This window comes from Marmota flaviventris, chromosome X, assembly GCF_047511675.1.
Source record: "Marmota flaviventris isolate mMarFla1 chromosome X, mMarFla1.hap1, whole genome shotgun sequence".
Lineage (NCBI taxonomy): Eukaryota > Metazoa > Chordata > Mammalia > Rodentia > Sciuridae > Marmota > Marmota flaviventris.
In genome coordinates, this window is record NC_092518.1 from 102684906 (window position 1) to 102710707 (window position 25802).

General features: G+C 38.8%; 1 protein-coding gene across 2 annotated transcripts in view; it reads left to right on the forward strand.

The window, feature by feature from the left end:
* Nucleotides 1–19708, forward strand: part of Slc25a43 (solute carrier family 25 member 43) — a 44267-nt gene extending 24559 nt beyond the window's left edge. Inside the window, exons 4-5 of one of the 2 annotated variants that reach the window (XM_071606467.1) lie at nucleotides 17621–17755; nucleotides 18442–19708. In XM_071606467.1, the coding sequence (XP_071462568.1) occupies nucleotides 17621–17755; nucleotides 18442–18642 (336 nt within the window). In that variant the 3' untranslated portion in view covers nucleotides 18643–19708. The remainder of the gene's footprint in view (nucleotides 1–17620; nucleotides 17756–18441) is intronic. The other variant, XM_071606468.1, reaches the window with a different exon arrangement.
* Nucleotides 19709–25802: the final 6094 nt, after the last annotated feature.

Sequence of the window (25802 nt, forward strand, 5' to 3'; positions counted from 1 at the left end):
CATTTCAACCATCAAAGTAGGTTATTGTGGCTTTGATGTTTACAAACTGACATGACTCTGGAGAAAAGTTTTGAATAAAACTCAATGTGTATAGAAGCCTTTAAAAGTGAATCCTAGGGGCTGTGGTTGTGGCTCAGTGGTAGAGTGCTTACCTAGAATGTATGAGAACCTGGGTTTGATCCTCAGTACCACATAAAAATAAAGATATTATGTCCACCTAAAATTTAAAAATAGATTTAAAAAAAAATAAATAAAAATAAAAGTGAATCTTAGCACTGGGCATGGCAGCACATGCCTGTAATCCCAGGAGGCTGAGGCAGGAGGACCCTGAGTTCAAAGCCAGTCTCAGCAATTTAGCAAGGCTCTGAGCAACTTAGCAAGACCCTGTCTCAAAATTCTAAAAAAATAAAAATAAATAAAAAGCACTGGGGATGTGGCTCAATGGAGAATCCCTGGGTTCAATCCCCAGTACCAAAAGAAAAAAAAAAATCACACATATGGTGTTTAAAGCCAAGAGACAGAGTAGGGCCTCAGCCCAAGTATACGCCAACATTTAGATGTCAGAGGAAGAGGAAAACTAGCAAAGAAGACTGAGAAAGAGCAGTAAGGTAGAAAGAAAACCAGGAAAGTGTGGTGTCCAGGAAGCTAAGTGAAGGCAATGTATCAAGAAGGAGGGAGTGGTCAGCAGTTGATGGCCAGATAAGATGAGGACTGGGAATTGGTTGTTGGATTTAGAGACATGAAGGTTATACTGGTTATCATAAGAAGAGAATTTTCTATTGAGTGGTGTGGGGCAAAAGCCTAACTGGAATATATTCAAGAGAGAATGGGCTGGATGCAGTAGCACTCGCCTATAATCCCAGCAGCTAGGCAGGTTGAGGCAGGGGGATCACGAATTCAAAGCCAGCTTCAAAATAGGGCTGGGGATGTGGTTCAGTGGTCAAGTGCCCCTGAGTTCAATCCCTGGTACCCACCCCGCCCCTAATAAAAGAGAGAATGAGAATAGAAAGATTAGACACAGTGAATATGGACAACTCTTTCGCAGGTGTATTTTAATCATGTCTGACTTACATGGCTGTTTGTCCCAGTAGGCTGTTGCTATAGTTTGGATCTGGAATATCTCTGAAGGACCATGTGTTGATGGCTTGGTCCCTCAGCATAGTGCTACTGGGAAATGATGGAACCATTAGGAGGTGGATCCTGGTGGGAGGTATTCAGGTCACTGGGGGTATGCTCTTGAAAAGGACTGTGGGATCCCAGTCTTTTCCTCTATCTTTTGCTTCTTGGGTATAAGGTGAATGGCTTTGTTCTGCTGTGCACTCCCCACCATGATGTGACCTTGATTCAGGCTCCAAAGCAATAGGGCCAAACAGCCATGACCAAAACTTCCAAAACTCCGATGTGAAATACAACTTTTTCCTCTTTCTAAGTTGATTAGCTCAAGTATTTTGTTATAGCAACAGAAAGCTAACTAACATGGCTGAGTACTCTAAGTACTAGGTCTTATTAATTTCTGTCTATGTCTCTCTTTCCTAAGGAGGAAAATTTTATTTTGGCTCATGGTTTTAGAGGTTCAGTCCATGGTTGGCTGACTCCATAGCTCTGGGCATGAGGTAAGGCAGAGCATCATAGCAGAAGGGTATGGTGGAGAAAACCAGCTCAGAGATGGCAACCAGGAAACAGAGATTATTTCTGTATCTCTAGTGCCTTAACCAAAAGCTGACACATTTCCAGTACTCATTGAATGGTTTGCTGAATGAATGAATAAAATGCTCAGGATAGGAACAGACTGGAATTTTCAAAGCATTTAACATAATTTTATGCATGAATTATAAAAATGATAGACAAAGGGGCTGGTTTTAGAGCACTTGCCTAGCATGTGTGAGGGACTGGGTTCAATCCCCAGCACCACATAAAACTAAATAAACAAAGCATTGTGTCCATCTACAACTAAAAATATTTTTTAAAAAATGACAGATCTATACAATGTAATGCAGAATCCTTAGAAAATAAATTTTAAAATTTGTTTTTTTTTTCTTCACAACACTTTGTAGATAGTTCTGTTTTACTAAGATGCAACAACATAATACAAAATATTACATATGTAGTCCATAATAATGCTACTGCCATTAATAATAGCTACCAACCTTTATTGACTTCTAATGTGCCTATTACAGTTGAAGAAACTGAGGCTTAAGAACAGGCTAAGCAATTTGACCAAGATCCACATAGCTAGTTACTAGCACATTTTATTCTGTTTTGTATTATAGTAAGTTGCTTCATGTCCCATTTTCCTAGGATACTGTGAGATCAGTGATGGCTAGGACCATATTTTACTTAGCCTCTCTCTCCTCTCTCTTCCATAAAAATCTCTAGACTGGAGGAAAAATTATAATTACATTCAGAGTAGTGCTAAAACTCAGTTGTAATGATTCAAACCAAACCTTTTGGCTTTTTGATTTTTGTTGCCTGTGATCACCGAAATCTGACTCTTTCTTGCTCTCTTTCTGAGTCCTAGATCTTCAAAGCAGTGATTACTGTAAGGTCTATAAGCCCAGAATCCCCAAATCACAGTTTCAAATTGAAAAAGACCTTAAGATCTTCCAGGCTAATTATTTCATTTTACAGATGAAAACCTAAAACCTTGAGAGGAAGAGTAATTTAACTCAAAACTCGATTTATTGTGCAGTAGGGGCCAGACTAGAAGCCAGATGCTCTGTCTCTTGGTCTACTCCAATCTGCTTTATAGAATCCTACTTCCAGTGGCTCTCTGACCTTGGCTTCCAGGCTCTAAGGCTTAAAACCACAACTTGGGCTACACCTGACAGCTACCTATCTCGTGCCCTTGTAGGACACCCCACCCCAGTTCCTGTTGCTGCATAATCCCAGAAATGACAGCCATCATCTTGCCTAAGTTAAACATTAGCTCATGAGCCCCCGCTATAAGGACATTCAATAAACCATACAGTAAACTACCACTAATTCCAACTAGTGCATATGTGTAAAGGGGAGTGAGTATAAATTATAAAAATTTGGGAAAATGTTCTATTTTATTATTTATGACTAGAACTAGATTAATGAAGAGTAACCTAGTGGAGAAACTTTTCAGGCCCTACTTTCATAGGTAGTTGAGTGGTTTGTGGAAGCCTAAGTAGAGCACCAGCCTTCTACCTGTGGGCTTTAGCATCACACGGACCTGTTTGAACCACTGTCTCTTCCATTCCACTCACTAGCTATTTGATCTTTTTTTTCTTTAGTTGTTGATAGACATTTATTTTATTTATTTATATGTGGTGCTGAGAATCGAACCCAGTGCCTCACACATGCCAGGCAAGTGTATTACTGCTGCGCCACAGCCCCAGCCCTAGCTATTTGATCTTAGTAAGTTCCTTAATATCTCTGAGCTTCACTGTCCTCATTTCAAATGTGCAAATTAAATGAGACAATGAAGAAGAGTTCCAGTAACATTATGAGTGTTCAATGATAATTAGCCATTACTAATATTAAATAGTATTTCAATAGGCTTTATAAGCAGTTTCTTTTGGGAGAGTTTAATATTCTGGTAATTATGCTGTTTATATGATTCACTTGCTTAAAATGCCCTGGGTTATTAAAATTTTTAGGTTAGTGGCATGCAAGTTAATGAGATTTCCCAGTTCTTTATCTTCTATTAAATGACTATCATATCTTTCCTCATTAATCTAGCTTAAAGGATCAACATTCTGTACTTTAAAAATACAGAGCTTTCCATCAAGGTGAAGGGTGACAATTCTGAATTTGGCCTTTCCTTTAAGGTACAATGACAACCAATCACAGGCCAGATTATGAGAACTAGAACATGAAATGGACAAGTTGAGTCTCCTGGTCTGAAGTTTCAGTAGCCAAAATGGTCAGGGGTCTTTGGTAAATGTCATACAGTGTTTCCCTTAACACTGTTCAGATTTGGCCTCCATCCCATCATCTTCTATCAGTAGACAGCTATTGTCAAATAGATATTAAGCCTCTTTTTCCCTTAGAAAGAATCACAAGACTTCGAGTCCCTCCTGCTACCATGTGACTGAAATACTGAAAAGAGGAAATGATGTTTGTGTAGAAAAGTAACCTGACTTCCTAGGAAATAATATTTGTCTTCTGCTAGTTTCTAGTAAGAACTGCAAAAGGTCCAACTCTTGAGGCAAAGTAATTATTTTGTAACCTGTTACCCCACCACCACAACTAAAAGATGCTAAGCTACATGAATTATTTATTTTTAAATACCTTTATTCTATTTATTCATTTGTATGTGGTGCTGAGGATTGAACCCAGGGCCTCACATGTGCTAGGCAAGCACTCTACCACTGAGCTATAGCCCCAGCCCCTACATGAATTATATAATGGGTCAATTATAATCAATTTGTGATAAATCCAGGGCCATCTATATTCAGGATAAGACTTTAACACTCCTCTAAATGTCTTTATTTTACTCCCCCTCCACTTCCAAGCTAACATCCTTATTCACTTGGGCCACCACTTCAACTTCCTTAGTGGTCTCCTTGCCTTCCAACTCTCTAGACCATTCTCTGTGATGATTTAAAAAATCAGATCCTTTGACTCATCTGCTTCAAATATTTTAATGACTTATACCCAACTTTGAAGGAAATCTATATTTCTTATTGCCTTCAAGCTATAGTGGCAACATGGTGGTAAATGTTTACCAACTGGGTCTCTTAGAGGGAATAAAATCTCTTGAGTTGAAGCGTAAATATTTCTACCATGGCTGATTTCAGAGTACTGAATGTTAGGTCAACCAGCTCCCAAATTTCCTGAAGTTAAGTATTAGCTCCCTTAAGCCAGCAGGAGCTGGCTTTAGCACCCTGCTTGTAGGCTACTAGGCCTTACATGATGTGCCCTGCCCATCTTTGCAACTTTATCATTCTTTTGTTCATGTACTAACATTTGCACTGCACTGGCCTGCTTTCTATTCTCTGCCTTATGATTTCCAGATTTCTACCCTGCTGTTCCTATCTCTCTGAGCCACAGGATCATGCAACTATCTTCTTGACACCTGCATTCAGAAGTCTAATAAATATCTCCAACACTTTTTGTCCCAATCAGAACTCTTTTTTTAATTGTTTTTAGGGAAGAGTATATATTTGTTACATATATCAGAGATTTTTACAATAAAACATCCTCAAATGCCTACTTCATGATTTTGTGCTGCTAAAAATAAAATTTAATTATTTAAATTTCATTTATTAGAAGTACATTAGGTAATTTTAAAAACTAATGAATTATATCCTCTTTAATGCATAACTTTCAATAAATCTTAATGAGGTTTAAATATATAAGCTAATTTCTTAACATGAAGTCTCTATTTTCTCATAAAATGCAACAAAAAGAATCCTGCAATTTATGACACCTAAAAAAGAAGTTAGGGATCTGGGCACAGTGGTGCACTACTACAATTCCACCAAATCAGGAGCCTGAGGAAAGAGGATGAAAGTTCAAGGTCAGCCTAGGCAACTTAGACCCTGTCTCAAAATAAAAAATAAAAAGGCCTGTAAATGTAATTCAGTAGTAGAGTGCTCCTGAATTCAATCCCCAGCACACATACATATATACAAAAAATTAAAAATAAAAAGAAAGTTTGTAGCTTGTTCCTGTTTTCATGCTTATCTTCTTCCCTGGTTCTTTTCTCACCAATGCTGCAAACAGACATTAATTTTGGGGTGCATTACAATTATACATAATAGTGGGATTCATTATGCCATGTTTGTACAAACACATAACACAATTTGATCAAATTATATCATGTAATAATATAATATGACGAATCAGAACTCTATTTTACTCTACTCCAATCTTGTCAGTTCTTCAGGTTTTTTTCCTTTGTTGTTGTTTGTTTGTTATTTTGGTTGTTTTTTTTTTTTTTTTTTTTTTGGTACCACAGATTGAACTCAAGGGCATTCAACCACTGAGCCACTCCCCAGCCCTATTTTGTATTTTTTTTTTAAATGTGGGGGGCTGGGGTTGTGGCTCAGCGGTAGAGCGCTTGCCTAGCACAGGTGAGGCACTGGGTTCAATCCTCAGCACCACATAAAAAATAAATAAATAAAATAAAGGCTAAGTTCTTTATTTAAAAAAATATTTTTTAGTTGTAGACAGACACAATACCTTTATTGATTGATTGATTTTTATGTGGTGCTGAGGATCAAACCCAGTGCCTCCCATGTGCTAGGCAAATGCCCTACCACTGAGCCACAACTCCAGCCCCCCCATTTTGTTTTTTATTTAGAGTCAGGGTCTCACTGAGTTGCTTACGGTCTTGATAAATTGCTGAGGCTGGTTTTGAACTTGGGATCCTCCTGCCTCAGCTTCATGAGCCACTGAGATTACAGGCACACACCATCATGCCTGGCTCCAAAGGAGTTTTCTAAAGAGAAATTTAACAGAATTCAAAACCCTTCATAATATGGCCCCCTCCTGTTTTTCCAGCATCACTTCCCACTACAACCCTGTAACGACTAATCTTCTGTGTCAACTTGTTAGGACATAGTGCCCAGATATTTGGTTAAACACCAGTCTGGATAATATTGCTGTGAAGGTGTTTTTTATTTAGGTGAGTAAAATTTAAATCAGTAGACTTAGAATAAAACAAATGATCCTCCATAATGTGAGTGGGCCTTATCCAATCAATTGAATGACTTAAAAGAAAAAAGCCTAAAGTCCCTTCAGGAAGAAGGTATTCAGCCAGCCAACTGCTTTTGGCTTTGAACTACAAAATAAGTCTTCCCTGGGTCTCCAGCCTGTCAGTCCATCCAGGAGATTTCCAGCATTCCATTCCCTACAATCATGTGGGCCAATTCCTTAAAATAAAAATCTCTACACTTGCCCAGCATGTGTGAGGCACTGGGTTTGATTCACAGCACCACATACAAATAAATAAAATAAGGGTCCATCAACAACTAAAAAAAAAAAAAAAATTAAATCTTTTTCTTTACATACATATCTCATGGGTTCTGTTTTTCTGGAGAACCCCAATACATATTCATACCCCAGGAACCTTATATCCATGCACACTTTTCACACATCTCCTGAACAGTATGAATACTTTTTTCAGATGGGCAAAATACTAGTCACCCAACCTGTACTGTGGAAAATTCAAACATATACAAAAGTAGGCTAATGAAATGAATACAAAGTTCCAATGCCTAGCTTTAGCAATTAGCAATACATGGCCAATCTGTTTTCATCTCTACTCCCACAGATAGCATTTCAATTTGACTGTGAATATGTAGTTATGTTTCTTTAAGTTATAATGGCTCCTTAGAGGGAATATATCTATCTACCTACCTATCTATATACAATATATATAACATACATATATATATGTATATATATATATGTGTGTGTGTGTGTGTGTGTGTGTGTGTGTATATATATATATATATATATATATATATATATATATATTCTGTATAGATTACCATTATCACACCTAAAAATTTATAATTCCTTCCCAGTGGCTTGGGAGGCTGAGGCAGGTGGATTGCGAGTTCAAAGCCAGCTTTAGCAACTGAGCAAAGCCCTAAATAAAATATAAGCCTCACTTAAGACCCTGTCTATAAATAAAATATTTAAAAAGGGCTGAATATATGGCTCAGTGCTTAAGCACCCCTGGGTTCAATGTGTGGTACCAAAAAAAAATTATAACTCCTCAATATCATCATTGTATCCAGTTAGTGGTCACATTTCTTCAATTATTTTATAATTGCTTTCTTTTTCTTCCTTTTGTCCTTTTTGTTTTTGTTTTTGCAGTGCTGGGAATAGAACCCAGGGTTTTGCACATGATAGGTAAGCATTCTATCCCTGAACTATACCCCCAGGCCCTTAGAATTGTTTTCTAGCTTTGAGTTGGGTTTCTCTCCCTACCTTGTGCTCCCCGCCCCTTTTTTGTGGTACTGAGGATTGAACCCAGGGGTGCTCAACTACTGAGCCACATCTCAGCTCTTTTTAAAAATGTTTTATTTAGAGACAGGGTCTTGCTGAGTTGCTAAATATATCACTGAGTTGCTATGCCTGGCTTTGAACTCCCAATTCTCCTGCCTCCCAAGTTGCTGGGATTACAGATGTATGTCATCATGCCTTGTTGAATGGATTCTTTATTCGAAGACTGGAGCTTTTGGCATGGTATGGATAAGTGCCTCTACAAGTGTTATATTAATGGGTATCCAGAACATAAAGGCAAGCATATATTACTGGTCACCCCCAAAGGATGAAGGGATGATTAGGCTAAATACCAATGCTTTTCTTTTTTCTTTTTTTAAACAGTTTTTTAATGTTACTGTATTTTTTATGCCTTTATTTTATTTATTTATTTTTATATGGTGCTGAGGATCAAACCCAGTGCCTCACATGCACTAGGCAAGAGCTCTACCACTGAGCTACAATCGCAGTCCAATACCAGTGCTTTTCAACCCTTAGGTTCATGTTAAGCCTAACCAGGGCTGAAGTTTTATAAATCATCAATGGCTGGGATCCACCCCCTAGTGATTGCCATATAACTGACTTAGGGTGAGTCTTGGACATTAGCATTTTTACAAGCTCTCCAGGTGATTCTGATATGTATCCAAGTTGACACCCATTGGTGTGGGCCTTCCACAGCACATGCAGCTCAGGGCTCAGACCATTGGCCTGCTAAAATCACTAAGAGTACTTGGGGAAAGCTAGACATCCTGGAGTGACTTACTAGCTTTGGGGCCTTTAGCGAATACCTTGGCCTTTCTGAACCCTAATTTCCTCATCTGTAAAGTGGGGTAATAATAACACCTACCTTGTCAGATTGTTGTCCATATTAAATTATTTAATACATGCAAAGTCTTTAGAACTGTATTTGACATATAGCAAGCACTAAATAAGTAAACACTCTTATTAAGGTCATTATTATAATTAGCTAAACTTGGAGAAGAGACAAGTATGCTAAAGACCAAACCAACCTGCTAGACTGGAATGCTAGATCTCCATTTGCCCAAACCGTATCTTGCTAGTAAAAAGAAACAGCACATCAGGCTGCTTGTCACAAGGACCTGTACTTAATTCCTCCTTCTATACAAACCCAGGCAACTATCCAGGCTAATAAAATGTAGCTGTCTAGTTCAGATCCATAGCTCTCAGGAGAATACTGGATTCTGCAGGCTGAAAAAAATTAAGGGAGCCAGGCCTGGCTCTGTCACTGTTTGTGTAACCTTGGCCAAGTCTTTTACCTCTTTAAACCTTTGTAGCCTCATTTGTCAAGAGAGGAGATTAAAATGAAATTATCTTGAAGACCCTTTCAGCTCATACTCTTTACTGTTAGTCTGATTCCATGTTCCTTCCTGCCTCTAAGACTTCAGCTCTGCCATTTCCTCTGCCTTGCTAATCTGTCTTTTTTTTGTTTTGGGGTATGGGGGATTGAACTCAACCACTGAGCCACATCTCTAGCCCTATTTTGTATTTTATTTAGAGACAGGGTCTCACTGAGTTGCTTAGCACCTCACTTTTGCTGAGGTTGGCTTTGAACATGCGATCTTCCTGCCTTGGCCTCCCTAGCCACTGGGATTACAGGTATGCACCACCACACCCAGCAGCTAATCAGTTTTATTGATCAGAATAAATAGCCCTTTCTCTGGAAAGTAGTCTCAGATCCCCAGACTAAGTCAGGAGCCTCTTGAACACTTTTGGTCACCCTGTATTTCTTCGTCAGGACACTTAACACAGTTTGTAATGATCTATTGTGCAATTATTCCTTTCATGTGTCTCTACCCCCGTTGCCCCACCTCTAACTACAAATACCATGAGGGCAGTGATGAGCTTCTGTCTTGTCCATGGTTTTATCCCTAAAGCCTACTAACATGCCTGGCACATAGTATGTGCTTAATATATATAGAAGGAAAGAAGGAACAAACTTATAGGAGATGAAAATGAAGAACAAATACTTCAAATCACTTGAACATTTCTGTGATAAACTTCATAAAGGCCTTCCAACAGAGGTAACATTTTGGTTACCATTCTTTCCATGAATACTGAAATAATTTAATTAATAATTTGTTAATTTAGTTTTTGGTTCTGGGGATTGAACTCAGAGGTGCTTTACCACTGAGCCATATTCCTACTCCTTTTGATTTTTCATCTTGAGACAGAGTCTCATTCAGTTGCCCAGGCTGGTCTGGAACTTGCCATCCTCCTACCTCAGCCTCCCAAGTTTCTGGGATTACAAGTATGAGCCACCATGCCAAGCTTAAACAATATGTATAAAGGTATAAAACACATATACCCTTTGATCAAAGTAATCCTACTTAGAAGAATTTATTCTATAGATATACTGCATATGTGGGAAATGATGTATATTACAAGCATATTTCTTATAGCATGTTTAGTAATAATAAAAGATTGGACATAATCTAATGTCCACAAATGGGAGTAAAGAAACAGGGTATTATATTAGGGATTACTATGTCACAATTTAAAAATATGTGGGAACAGGCTGGGGTTGTGGCTCAACAGTAAAGCGCTCACCTAGTTAGTGTGAGGCCCTGGGTTTGACCCTCAGTACCACATAAAAATAAATAAATAAAACAAAGCTATTGTGTCCAACTACAACTAAAAAAATAAATATTTTTTTTTTTAAATATGAGAGACGGCTGGGGCTCAGTGGTAGAGCACTTGCCTGGCATGTGTGAGGCACTGCGTTCGATTCTCAGCACCACATATAAATAAATAAATAAAGGTATATAACCAAGTTAAAAAAAATATGTGAGAGATCCATCTGGACTGATATGGTGTCATCTCCAAGATACAGTTTTAGGTTAAAAAAACAGGTGCATAAATGTATATGTAGTATGCTGCTGATTACCGCCCCCCAAAAGAACATAAATGTGCATGTTTATGCAGATCTTTGCATGGACTAAGTTTGGAAAGATACAGATCAGAAACTGGTAACAACAATGTTGTCTCTGGGAAGAACTGGGTGGCTAAGGAACAAAGGGTGGGGAGTATTAGTTTTTAATGTACACTTATGGCAACTTTTGGATTTTGTATTGTGTACTCACAAACAATATTTAATTGGGGCTGAGGTAGTGGCTTAGAGGTAGAGAGCTTGCCTAGCATGCATGAGGCACTAGGTTTCAGCCTCAGAACCACATAAAAATAAAATAAACAAAATAAAGATATTGTGTCCAACTACAACTAAAACACAATTTTTAAGAAAAAGAATATTTAATTGTAAAAGATCTTTAAACACATATGACCTACCAACAGGATATAAAAAACCTAAATAGACCGATAATAAGCAATGAGATTGAAGCAGTAATGAAAAGCCTTCCAACAAAGAAGAGCTCAGGGCTGGGGATATGGCTTAGTTGGTAGGGTGCTTATCTCGCATGCACAAGGTCCTGGGTTCAATCTCCAGCACCAAAAAATAAATAAATAAATAAATAAATAAAGAATGAGGAAACAAAGAAGACCCAAGACCAGATGGATTCTCAGTTGAATTTTACCATCTTTAAAGGATATCTAACATCAATGTTCCTCAAGTTATTCCATGAAATAAAAGGCAAGGAACACTTCTAAACTCATTCCACAAAGCCAGTATCACCCTGATACACAAACCAGAAAAGGACACATCAAGTAGAGAAAATTACAGAGCAATATCCTTGATAAACATAGATGCACAAATCTTTAATAAAAATACTTACAAATTGAATTCAACAACATATTAAAAAGATCTTACATCATGATCCAGTAAATTTCATCCCAGGATGCAAGGATGTTTTAACTTTTGCAAAATCAATAAATGTAATATATCACATAAATAGAATCAAGGTAAAAAAAATCACATGGTCATCTCAATAGATGCAGAAAAACCCTTTGACAAAATCTCATCATGATTAAAAATGCTGAAGAAACTAGGGGTAGAAGGAACTTGCCTCAATTTAATAAAGGCTATATATGACAAGCCAGCATCATATTGAATGGAAAAAAACTGGAAAGAATTTACTATAAAATTAGGAATATGACAAGGATGTCTATTTTTACCACTCCTATTCAATATAATACTTGAAATTTTAGCCAGAGAAATTAGGCAAAAGGAAGAAATAAAAGGGAAGCAAATAGTAAGGGAAAAAGTCAAATTTCCCTGCAGATGATATGATCCTATCCTTAGAAGATCCCAAAGGCTTTACCCAAAGACTTCTGATAAATAAATTCAGCAAAGTAGTAGGATACAAAATCAACATAAAAATCAATAGCTTATGGATGTATGTGATGGTGAGATTCACTGTGGCATATTCATATATGCATATAAGAAAGTTAAGTGCACAAGACACTAATTTAAAAACTTAAGTATAGGGGCTGGGGATGTGGCTCAAGCGGTAGCGCGCTTGCCTGGCATGCATGCGTCCCGGGTTCAATCCTCAGCACCACATACAAACAAAGATGTTGTGTCCGCTGAAAACTAAAAAATAAATATTAAAAAAACCCATAAGTATATAGCAGAAAGATCAGTAAAGTAGAGGGAAGGGTATGTTATGCCAGATTCGTGGACCCCAATAGACCTCCAGGAGCCGAATCCAATGCAATCACACAAGAGTCTTTATTGCAAGCTCAAGCCTGGACTCACAAACATTTCAGACGCAGCAGTCCCAGGGAGTGAGTCCCGTTCCTTTGTTCAGTGAGATTTTATAGGTTTCTTGGGGATACTCTATGCGTCACAACATCACACAGCAAATCATTCCATACCTCGGGAAAGTCAAACAACAACTCTTAACATTGATTAGCACATTCACTTGTGGGAACAAGTTGGGTAGGGGTGATTGGTTAGTACAAGAGGGGGATTGTTTGAACTGATTGGTTTAGGCCACGAGGGGGTATACGTGCTAAACTACATGGTTTCCCAACATGTTATCAACCACCATAAACTACTGGGGGGGGGGGGTCATCTGGCATCCCAGGTATTTTCCCTGTCTCATGCTGATTGGTGGTTGCTAGGGGGTTGCTATGGGTCCTCACCTAGCCTAACTGAGTCAGGGACACCTGGTGCTGTAGATCTCTCCTGTTATTTGCAGACAAACAACTCAGCAGGGTGGGTATGTGCTTAGGAGTGCTCTGTGGGTTTTTCCCAGGACAAGGGTCACACCCCCTTCCTTAGGATAGGCCTTGAGGTAGAAGCTGGTTTCTCAAAAATGGAGTCACATCAGTTTCTCAGGTACAGGGGAGGAAGGAGAGGAGGGAAAGGGGAAGTACAGGGGACTGAGTTAGAACAAATTATTTTCCATACTTTATAATTATACCAAAATGAATACTCATGTGTAAATAAAAAGAACCAATTAAAGGAAAAAAATCAATAGCTTTTCTATATACCAATAATGAACCCATTGAGAAACTCAGGAAAATAATTCCATTCACAACAGCTTCAAAAAAATAAAATACCTAGAAATAAATCTAACCAAGGAGGTGAAAAACCTCTACAAGCAAAATGTTCAAAAAAGTAATTTGAAGAAGACACTAGAAGATGGAAAGAGCTCCTGTGTTCATAGATAGGCAGAATTAATATCCTTAAATGGCCATATGGCCAAAAGTGATCTACAGAATCAATACAATTCCCATCAAAATACCAGTGACATTTTGGGTATGGAATACAAGGGATTGAACTCCAGGGCACTAGACCACTGAGCCACATCCCCAGCCCTATTTTGTTGTGCTGGGGATGGAACCTAGGGCCTCCTGCAAGCTATGCATGTGCTTTGCCTCTGAGCTGTGCCCCTAGCCCTTCAATAAATATTGTAATAACAAAGCCTTCAGAGGAGAGAATGGGAGTGCAAAAAAAAAGAGCTAAGAAACACAATTAGTATGGTTGTGGTGAAGAATGCTTTTAATACTGGAAAAGTTGTCCTTAAGGACTTTGTATGTCATTCTAAGAAGCTTGAGTTGCATCCTTTAGGTGGCAGAAAGTCAGGGACGGAGTCAGTGATACAAATTGAAATGATAGAAGCACATTCTGGCTACAGTGTTAAGATCGGATCACAGTAATGTGTGCATGAGGTGTAGGTAGCACGAACTAAGGAAGGTGTGAGGATGTAGAGGAAGAGATGGATCTGAAAAATACTAGATTTAGAAGAAAAAAATGCTAGGATTTAATGATTGACTGGAGAGGGCAGTAAGAGTGAATGAAATAAAGGACTCTCAGGTTTCTGCCTCAGGGCAGCTGGTTGAATGGTGAGGCTATTTACTGAAATAAGAATTACAAAAGGGTGTGGGGGTGTATCTCAATGCCAAGTGCTTGCTTTGCTTAATATGCACAAGGATCTGGGATCCATCTCTAAACACCACCAGAAAGAAAAAAAAAAAAAAAGAAAAGAAATAAAGTTGACCCCAGGAAGAAGACAGCCAATAATAGTTCTTGGTGTGTCAAGGCTTTGAGTGCTGTCCAGGTGGAGAGGTCCAGTAGGCAGTTGAGTGCTTGGTTTTGGAGCTCAGGGGCAGAAATCAATGCTGAAAATAAAGAATTGGGAGTCATGTCCCTGTAGATGGTGTTTAAAGCCATAGCTGATGCCAGTAGTGCACTCGCCTAGCATGCGTGAGGCACTGCGTTCGATTCTCAGCACCACATAAATGTAAAATAAAGATATTGTGTCTACCTAAAACTAAACTAAATAAATAAATATTTTTAAAGTAAAATACTTGGGAGTCAACTTAATGAAAGAGGTGAAAGACCCTACAATGAAAACAACAGAACACTAAAGAAAGAAATTAAAGAAGACCTTAGAAGATGAAAAGATCTCCCTTGTTCTTGGATAGGCAGAATTAATATTGTCAAAATGATCATACTACCAATAGCACTATACAGATTTAATGCAATTCTAATCAAAATTCCAATGACATTCCTCATAGAAATAGAAAAAAAAAAACAGTCATGAAATTCGTCTGGAAAAATAAGAGAACCAGAATAGCTAAAGCAATCCTTAGCTAGAAGAGTGAAGCAGGTGGCTTCACAATACCTGAAGTTAAACTATACTACAGAGCAATAGTAACAAAAACAGCATGGTGTTGACACCAAAATAGACATGTAGACAATTGTACAGAATAGAGGACACAGAGACTAACCCTCATAATTATAGTTATCTTATATTTGACAAAGGTATCAAAAATGTACATTGGAGAAAAGATAGCCTTTCAACAAATGGTGCTGGGAAAATTAGAAATCCATATGCATCAAAATGAAATTAAACCCCTATCTCTCACCATGCACAAAACTTAACATGGATCAAGGTCCTAGGAATTAAACCAGAGACACTGAGTCTTTTAGAAGAGAAAGTAGGCCCAAATCTCCATCCTGTCGGATTAGGCCCCAACTTCATTAATAAGACTCCTATAGCATAAGAATTAATATCAAGAATCAATAAATGGGATGGATTCAAACTAAAAATCTTCTTGTCAGGAAAAGAAACAATCAGTGAGGTGAATAGAGAGCCGACTAATTGGGAACAAATTCTTACCACACACACATCACATAGAGCACTAATCTCTAGAATATATAAAGAACTCAAAAATCTTAACACCAAAAAACCTAATAACTCAATCAATAAATGGGCCAAGGAACTGAACAGACACCTCTCAGAAGAAGATATACAATCAATCAACAAATATGTGAAAAAGTGTTCAACATCTCTAGCAATTAGAGAAATGCAAATCAAAACAAAGGTCTTTAAGATTTCATCTCATTCCAGTCAGAATGGCAGCTATTAAGAATACAAACAACAATAAGTGTTGGCAAGGATGTGGGGGGAAAAGGCACACTCACACATTGCTGGTGGGATTGCAAATTGGTGCAGCCGATATGGAAAGCAGTATGGAGATTCCTTGAAAAACTGGAAATGGAACTACCACTTGATCCAGCTATCCCACTCCTCGGACTATACCCAAAGGACTTAAAAACAGCATAGTAATAGGGACACAGCCACATCAATGTTTATAGCAGCACAGTTCACAGTAGCTAAACTGTGGAACCAACCTAGATGCCCTTCAGTAGATGAATGGATAAAAAAATGTGGCATATATACACAATGGAACATTACTCAGCAATAAAAGAGAATAAAATCATGGCATTTGCAGGTAAATGGATGACGTTGGAGAAGATAATGCTAAGGGAGGTTAGCCAATCCCAAAAAACCAATGCCAGATTATTTCTCTGATTTAAGAATGCCAATCCATAATATGCTGTGTGTGGGGGCAGATTAAATGAACTCTAGATAGGGCGAAGGGGAAAAGGGGAGGGAGGGGAAGGCAGGGGGTATAGGGGTAGGAAAGATGGTGGAATGCAATAGTCATCATTACCCTAAGTACATGTATGAAGACACAAAGGCTGTGACTCTAGTGTGTGTACAACCAGAAATACAAAAATTGTGCTCTGTATGTGTAATATGAATTGTAATGCATTCTGTTGTCATATATAACAAATATTTTTTTTAAAAAAAGTTATCTAAGTTGATGGTGAGGCTAGGTGAGGGTGAGCCATCAGGTGTCATACAGTCTTCAGTGAATGTGGAAAAGTAGCCAGGAGGTCAGTAGATGATAGCAGGACAACAAATGCAGTTAAGAAACATGAGCCCCAGATGAACACTTTGGCGTGAGAATGAAGGAGTAAGAGTCTACGAACAGCAACAGGGAGCTACAAAAACACCACTATCACTCTGTTCCCCACCTTGTGACAACTGTGATATAGGGAAATAAGTAAGCAGCCCCCACTTTATAGATTCCCAGGAGACAGGTTAGTTATGACAAAGTTTCAGGAAGGCACTAAAAAGGTTAAGTGTCAGTTTACCCTGATCTGTCTTCATTACAGATGCATTGATGTTTTAAGAGTTTAACATAACTTTCATTTTCTGTTTTAACATCTACTTCCATATTTTGAGTTATGTTTAGCACCTTTGAGTTCTATAGGAGAATCTGCCTTTATCAAAATGGTTACATTTTGTCTCCCCTGAGCTATAAATTGAACCCAGGGTTGAACCAGATTTTGAAGGCCCAACAATTAATGAAAATTAAAGAAGTTCTTCAAAACCAGAAAAATAAACTCTAAAATGCTATCATATCCAAGCTGGGTGCAGTGGCACATGCCTGTAATCCCAGCAGCTTGGGAGGCTGAGACAGGAGGATCTTGAGTTCAAAGCCAGCCTCAGCAAAAGTGAGGCACTAAGCAACTCAGTGAGACCCTGTCTCTAAGTGAAATACAAAATAGGGCTGGGAAAGTGACTCAATTGCCGAGTGCCTCTGAGTTTAATCCCCAGTACACCCCATCCCCACTAAAATTGTTATCATTTCCAGAGGGCATAGGCTGAGAGGGAATGTAAGCATAAAATCAATTCTGTCCCAAATGCCAGCTTCCTTCCAAGTGAAATAAACCATAAGCATATGAACAGAGCATCATGGTTTTATTCCATGTTAATATTCATTCTAAGTCTATGGAGCAAGTCCCTGTGGTAGCCATTCTTTGCCGTCATCTTGGCCAGGAGCATACATTCAGAGTCCAGCGACCCTGGCTTCTTTGACTAGGACATTTATTTCCTGGCATTTAAATAATTTCATCCCACCTTCTATTTCTTGCCAGGCTCAGAGCCCCTATCTTCCCTACTATGGAGGTGTAGATGTCCATTTCTCAGGAGCAGTGGACTGCTTCCGGCAGATAGTGAAGGCCCAAGGGGTACTGGGGCTCTGGAATGGATTGACAGCCAACTTATTGAAGGTGAGAAGGGTGACCAGTCCATTGCCTCTCTGCCTCTTCCAGTTCTACCCCCTTTCTTTGTCACCTTGCCCACCCATACAGTATACATGGAAACACACCAACTAGCACTGATGGTAGCATAAGGCCCATAGATGCAGGCTGGTTGTCAACCCTAAAGAGAGGAGACCCTGTGCAGTGGTGGATCATCTTCTCTCCCACCCTAGATGAGAAGAGCATTTAGTCTACAGGTTCCTAATATTGGGGTTCATGGACCACTTAGGGGAACCTAATCTCATCCTAAAATTGTCTGCAAAACTGTGTTTTGTGTGTGTGTGCATGTGTGTATCATATTCCCAAAGAACTCCATGATCCAGAAGTTAAGGTTAAGAACTCTGAATTAACTTTGCACTAGCTGATATATAAATGATTCCAATCAAGGCCAGCATACATATTGACAGGCAGTGTCAGGTGTCTACATAACGTATTAATCCAGGCCCACTGTTTGCTCAGAGCATGCCCTTCAATTGCTGTCATCCCTCTCCCCCCATCCATACTGTGCCAGCCTTCTTTCTGCCCTTTCCCCAATTTCAAAAACAATTACCATGTTGTATTGCCCACAGCTATTGTCAATTTGTCCTGATTTGTCTTGATGCAGATACATTGATATTTGAAGACTTTAACACAATTTTCATTTTCTGTTTTAACAGGTAGTTCCATATTTTGGAGTTATGTTTAGCACTTTTGAGTTCTGCAAGAGAATCTGTCTTTATCAAAACGGTTACATCGTGTCTCCTTTGAGCTATAAATTGACCCCAGGAGTGGACCAGAGTTTGAAGCCCCAAGAATTAAGGGAATTAAGGAAGTTCTTCAAAACTGGAAAACTGAAGTCTAAAAAACCAACACTGTAGAACTGAATGGAACTAGAAGTGCACTAGCAAAACACATGTTGAAATTGGAGATAAATGTAGTCTCATAATTATCCTCTTGAAGAGTAATAAGAGGGTATTTCTGGTTGCCATTTTTGGAAATTACACAATTTGGCCACATATGTCCTTAGAGCCCCATACTAATGTCCCTGTGAACACATGTGCCATGAAGTTTCTCAACACTACTATGTCTTGACAGCCTCCTACCAGATTTTATAACCAACACATAGCAGTGACAAAATGTGCAATTTACCTTCTGAATAGAAACACAACACGAAAGGGCATTGCCACGACAGCTCAAGTAACAAGTAGATGAAATGATCAAGTAGAATCTATGTCACAAACTCAGCCACAGGGTTACTCACAGTTGATGCAAAGCTCACACAAACTGCTGGCCTAGTTTTGGTCATTTCACCTGAACCCATACCAGTTGTACTTGAATTCATAACTTTTGCTAACTTCTGAGAGCACACTCTATAATATAGATTAGACCTTAACAGAAACCAAATGAAAACATTTAACTTTTTTAAAGTTAGCCACACCATAGTAGAACCAACCTCTATTGAAATATGAAGCATCCTAGGCTTAGAATCTGTGCTTCAGGAAGGCAGTTTTTACCATGACTGCATAATTATGCCCCACAGATCTTCTGACTAAAATCATGTATAGTTCAAATGGCCTGAATTCTCTGCCTTTTTCACTTGCTTTGCAAGCCTACCCTGAAAATAAATTATTTAATCATGTTATTCTCACAAGATGTCCTAGTTGCCTAGGAAGAATCAAAAGGAACATTTGACACAGTCCCCCTAAAAATGTAACAGAATAAAAGCACTTTAGGCTAATAATCTGTACTGAATTTTTAAAAGTCAAATTGCATGATTGTTCCACATTGAAGATTTCATGTAAAATTCATATAACTATACCCTTTCAAATAGTGCCTGTCTACTCATTTAAAATACATTAATATCTAACATTAAGTTGTTAATTCATGCACACACGCACACTAAGGTTTTTCAGTATGTTAAAAGTATTTTTGCTATTAAATTTATTTTCCAAAGGAAAAAAATGTTGTGTTGGTCATTTGTTACTAATCAGAGTTTTAAAACTATGGTTAAACACTTAAATAATATTTTGCTAAGTTGCTGAGGCTGGCCTTGAACTTATATTAAAAATATTAAACTCTTAGAATGTTGTCCTATATAGATACATGAAAATAACTCATTTTCCAACTGCTAGAGCACACAAACTGCTGGCCTAGTTTTATTCATTTCACCTGAACCTATACCAGTTGTTCCTGAATTCATAACCTTTGCTAACTTCTGAGAGCACACACTACAGTATATAGATTAGACCTTAACAGTTTTACAAGGAATGGTGGTTAACAATTTTATCTGTAGCCCAATCTGTTAAAGAGTTTGGAGGGTGGCAAATTCCTAACCCAGTGAATAGTTCATATTTGTCATTCTTTCTTTCCCTTGAAGCAAACAACCTTTCAAAAAGCTCTAAAAGCCTCAAAAACAGTTTTGTACAAAATCTAAAAATCCTAACCTCAGGTTATATACTTGATAGTATATCTGCTATTGAGATACTGATGTGACTCCATTTTTGAGAAACCAGCTTCTACCTCAAGGCCTATCCTAAGGAAGGGGGCGTGACCCTTGTCCTGGGAAAAACCCACAGAGCACTCCTAAGCACATACCCACCCTGCTGAGTTGTTTGTCTGCAAATAACAGGAGAGATCTACAGCACCAGGTGTCCCTGACTCAGTTAGGCTAGGTGAGGACCCATAGCAACCCCCTAGCAACCACCAATCAGCATGAGACAGGGAAAATACCTGGGATGCCAGATGACCCCCCCCCCCAGTAGTTTATGGTGGTTGATAACATGTTGGGAAACCATGTAGTTTAGCACGTATACCCCCTCGTGGCCTAAACCAATCAGTTCAAACAATCCCCCTCTTGTACTAACCAATCACCCCTACCCAACTTGTTCCCACAAGTGAATGTGCTAATCAATGTTAAGAGTTGTTGTTTGACTTTCCCGCAGTATGGAATGATTTGCTGTGTGATGTTGTGACACATAGAGTATCCCTCCAAAACCTATAAAATCTCACTGAACAAAGGACCAGGGCTCACTCCCTGGGACAGCTGTGTCTGAAATGGTTGTGAGTCCAGGCTTGAGCTTGCAATAAAGACTTTTGTGTGATTGTATCGGATTCAGCTCCTGGAGGTCTATTGGGGTCCCACGAATCTGTCATTACACTATAGATGCCTTTTTTTTTGTAGTTGTAGATGAACAGCATGCCTTTCCTTTATTTTATTTATTTTTATGTGGTGCTGAGGATCAAACTCGGCAAGCACTCTTACTACTGAGCTAGAGCCCCAGGCCCTGCTATATATTCTTCTACAACTATAAAATAGCTAAACTCTTACTACTTATCACAGAAATGTTTCCTAAACTGCAGTTTTGATTTTTTTCAATAAATTTAAATGAGGAAAAAGAATGTGCCTCGTTTTTCTCATTTCCGAACAGCTCTTTTTTTAAATTTTTTTTGAGTTGTAGATGAACACACCTTTCTATTTATTTATTTATTTATTTATTTATTTATTTTTTATGTGATGCTGAGGATCAAACCCAGTGCCTCACACATGCTAGACAAGCACTCCACCTCTGAGGTACAACCCCAGCCCTACCCCCTAACAACTCTTTGGTGACTGCATGCTTGCATTCCCAGTAATTCAGGAGACTGAGTCAGGAGGATCACAAGTTCAAGGCCAGCCTCAGCAACTTAGCAAGACCCTGTCAAAAAACAAAAAAAGGACTGGGGATGTAGCTCTCAAAGGTATGAGGAAGTGTTCTGTCTTCCTGCTCTATTTTATCATTTCCAGTGTGCACCACACAAGATTAAGTACTTCATGAGGATTATAAAGAGGTGTGATGAAATATTGACCCAGGAGTAACTTACAGTCTTCAGAAATAAAACATACATACATGCATGACATGACCATGATTATAAAGCAAATACAAGAAAAGTCTTGATGATGTAGTTTCAACTGTTGGCAAGACTGCCAAGGAGCTCAATATATACTAACTGAATAAATTATTAAAGGGATCATTACAGGGGGGTGGGCTAATAAAGAACGAGGGCTCTTGGAGGTATTGAGTCTTGAACTAAGCCCTGAAATACTAATTGGTCAAGAATAGAAAGCCATTGCAGCTTGAAGGCTGGGTGTAAGCAATGTCATAGCAAGGAAGGAGTGTTTGGGATAGAGTGAGAAGACATTTCATGCACGCAATAACTGCTAGGTAGTATGGACACAATGGTATGAAAGACACATAAGGTTCTTGCCCCCATGAGCTTTACACTCATTGGGTGCAGTCAATAAACATGTAAGCTAATAGATAAGTTAGGTAATTATACATTGTAATGCTATGCTATTGTAACAGTGGTCCATTTGATCTTTTGAATATAGTTCTGAGGCTTATTTTTAAAAAGGACACGTTTTCCTTTTCCTTTTCTCCCTCTCCCCCTCCTAACCTGAGGGCAGGGAATAAGATTACCTTGAATTATCTGTGCTCCATAGGGAGGAGTTGTCGGGCAGAGAATCTAGGAAGTGTTTATCTCCCAAATTAACAAGTAAATCCTAACACACCAGGAGGGCGCCCTAGGACCCCCCTTGCAGAGCACACCTGGAATGTGGCTTTTGAATAGCTCCTTTAAAAGCCCTCCATTTTCCCGGATGGGTAGAATCACAGCCTCTGGGACAGGAGTCCCTAGTGTTTCTCCTTTGCTAGTATAGCAATAAAAGTTTTTTCCTGTGTCCTCCTTATTGAATTGGCATCAGGGACAAGAACTGAGCTTTTGGTTACACTATGAGGGTAATAAACAGTTCTTTATTAAAGGATTATGAGGTAAAGAAGGAACCGGTTTAAATCAAGGAGCCAATGAAGCCCACTCCGAGGGAAACATTTGAGATAAAACCCAAAGGATAAGAATGAGCCAACCATAGAAAGAAATAAGAAGAAACTTCTGGCAGAGGGAAGAACAGTATAAAAATCTGGTTGTGAGAAAAGGTTTGGGGAGTGTAGCCAGAGTGCAGTGAGCAAGTGGGAAAGTACTGTGAGATGAGGTTGAATTAAAGAACCAGATCTGTTTCATTTGTTTATGGCACTGGGGATTGAATCCAGGACTTTGCCCAAGCTAGGCACATGCTCTAGCCCTGAACGACAGCTCCAGATCCTAAGAGCCAGATCTTATGTGGCCACATAGGCCAGAGATAGAAGTTTGATTTTATCCTAAATATAGTGGGAAGTATTGAAGGTGTTTAAGCAGAAAAGCAATATGATTTTCATTTTTTAAAGATCATTCTGGTTGCTATGTAGAGAATGGAGTGGAGGCAAGCAAGTCTGGCAGTGGGAAAACCAATTAAGAGGTGATTTCAGAAGTCCAAGCAAGAAATGAAGGCTTGAAGTACAATGGTGTCAATAAAGGTAGATCTATTTTGGAATTGGACTCAGCAGGATTTGCTGAACAATTGAATGTAGGGAGTAAAAGGAAAGAATTAAACATAGCACCTAGGTTTTTGGCTCTATTTAAAAATTTTTTTTTGTATTGCAGATGGACAGAATGCTTTTATTTTATTTGTTAACTTTTATGTGGTGCTGAGGATCGAACCCAGTGCCTCACACATGCTAGGCAAGTGCTTTGCCACTGAGCTACAGCCCCAGCCCAGTTTTTAGGTTTTTATTTGAGTTAACAAGGTAGATGATATTGCTATTTGCTGATGTGGGAAAGATTAGGGGGCAGAGTTTTGATAGGTAAAGAATTAAATGTTGTATGTTGGACATGTAAAATTCAAAATGCCCAGGACACATAGAAATCAAGAAGTCAGGCATGGTGATGCACACTTGTAATCCCAGAGACCGGGAAGCTGAGGCAGGAAGATCATAAATTCAAAACCAGCCTCGGCAATAGTGAGGCACTAAGCAACTCAGTGAGCCCCTGTCTCTAAATAAAATACAAAATAGGGCTGGGGATGTGGCTCAGTGGTAGAGTGCCCCTGAGTTCAATCCCCATACCAATAAAAAAAAAGAAAAGAGAGAGAGATCTGGCAGAGGAAATTACACTTAGACACTGAGACAGAGAGATTATTCTGGATTGTTAATATGGGCCCAGTCTAATCACAGGAGTCCTTAAAAGTGGTGTAGGAAGGCAGAAGAGTGAGTCAGAGATGCAGTAAAGATGAGAGAAATGAGGCATGACCAGGACTCAACTCACTGCTGGCCTTGAAGACAAAGGTACCTGGGAACCAAAGAATGGAGAAGGACTCTAGAAGATGAGAATGAACCTCAGCTGACAGCCAGTAGGGAAAGGAGGACTTCAGTCCCATGACCACAAAGAACTGAATCCAGTCAATAAGCCGAATGAGGTAGGAAATGGATTTTCATGTGGATCTTCCAGAAAGGAAAGGAACACAGCCCAGCCAAAACCTTGATTCTGACCCAGTGAGACCCATGTCAGACTTATGACTTACAAAATGATAAAATAGCAAATCTGTGTTGTTTAAGCCATGGAGTTAGTGATAATTTTGTTAAAGAAGCAATAGGAAACTAATATACCAGAACATTGTTGATAATTATTTCAAAATAGGAGAAGTCTGTAGTTCAGGTAAAAGTGATGGTTGGAAATAGAAATTTGGGTGTCATCAGCAGATAGATGGCATTTAAAGTGGAGGGACTGAATGAAACCATCAAAGGAATAGATGGGAAGAAACTCAAAGAAAGAAACAAGAAATGACATGGAAGGGATGGCAGCTAAAGAAAGGCCTCCAGATGTGGAAGAAATAGAACAATTGTACCCTACTGTTGGGAATGTAAAATGATACAATCACTCTGGAAAAAATGGAAAGTTCCTCAACTGGTTCAATATAGAGTTACCATATGACCTAGCAATTCCACTCTTAGGTTTGTAGCCCAGAAATGAAAACCTATGTTCACACAAAAACTTACATAGGAATGTTTATAGCAGCATCACTCATGATAGGCAAAAAGTAGAAATAACCCAATGTCCATCAACTGATGAACAGATAAAATATGGTATATCCCTATAATGCAATACTGCTTAGCAAAAGGAAAGAACTGTTAATACATACAATGACATGGATGAATTTTAAAATAAAAATAATAATTTTAAAATAATAACAAGAGAAGTGAGACCACAAAAACTGTATGATTAATATAAAATGAAACCGTATGATTCCATTTATATGAAATTCTAGAAAATGCAAACTAATCTAGAATGACAGAAAGCTGAACAATGGTTGTGTTGGGGTAGAGGGATTACCAAGGGGCATGTTCAATTTGTAGGGGTTGATGGACAGGTTCACTATGTTCACTGCTATGATAATTTTGCAGGTATACACATATGTAAAAACATTATCAAAGTGTATACTTCAAATATGTACAATTCTTTTGCATGACAATTATTTAGGAGGGGCAGTTCTGGGGATTGAACTCAAGGGTGCTTAACCACTGAGTCACATCCCCAGCCCTTTTTAATTTTTTTTATTTTGAGACAGGGTCCCACTAAGTTGCTTAGGGCCTCACTAAGTTTCTGAGGCTGGCTTTGAACTTGCAGTCCTCCTGCCTCAGCCCCTGGGATTATATGCATGCACCAGGGCCCCAGCTACTTGCATGACAATTATACCTCAGTAAGATTTATTTTGTTTCTTCTAAACCTTTACCCCAGGGCTGAAATCTGTAAATGCTTTCTAAGCCTGCCAGAAATAAAGTCCCTCTAAGCACTGAGGGGAAAAGAAAAACGTGCTTCCAAGACTATGCTGAGGAGTTTAGGTTTGATCCAGTAAGCAAAAGGGAGCCATTAGGTTCTTGAGTAACAGTTGATGTGATAAAAAGTGGGCATGGCAGGAACATTCCAGAAGCTGAAGCAGTGAGAGACTAGACACAAAAAGAATGATCCACAAATTATATACATGGATTTTTCCCCAGTAATTACATTATGAATTAATCTTCCACACTGGAAGCATAAGCCAGGTCTGAAAGAACTGAGAGCACTTTTTCTGAGCGCCTCTTAGAAATTCAAATCCTTTGGCCTCTGATAGGGTTGCCAAAGTACACGTAGG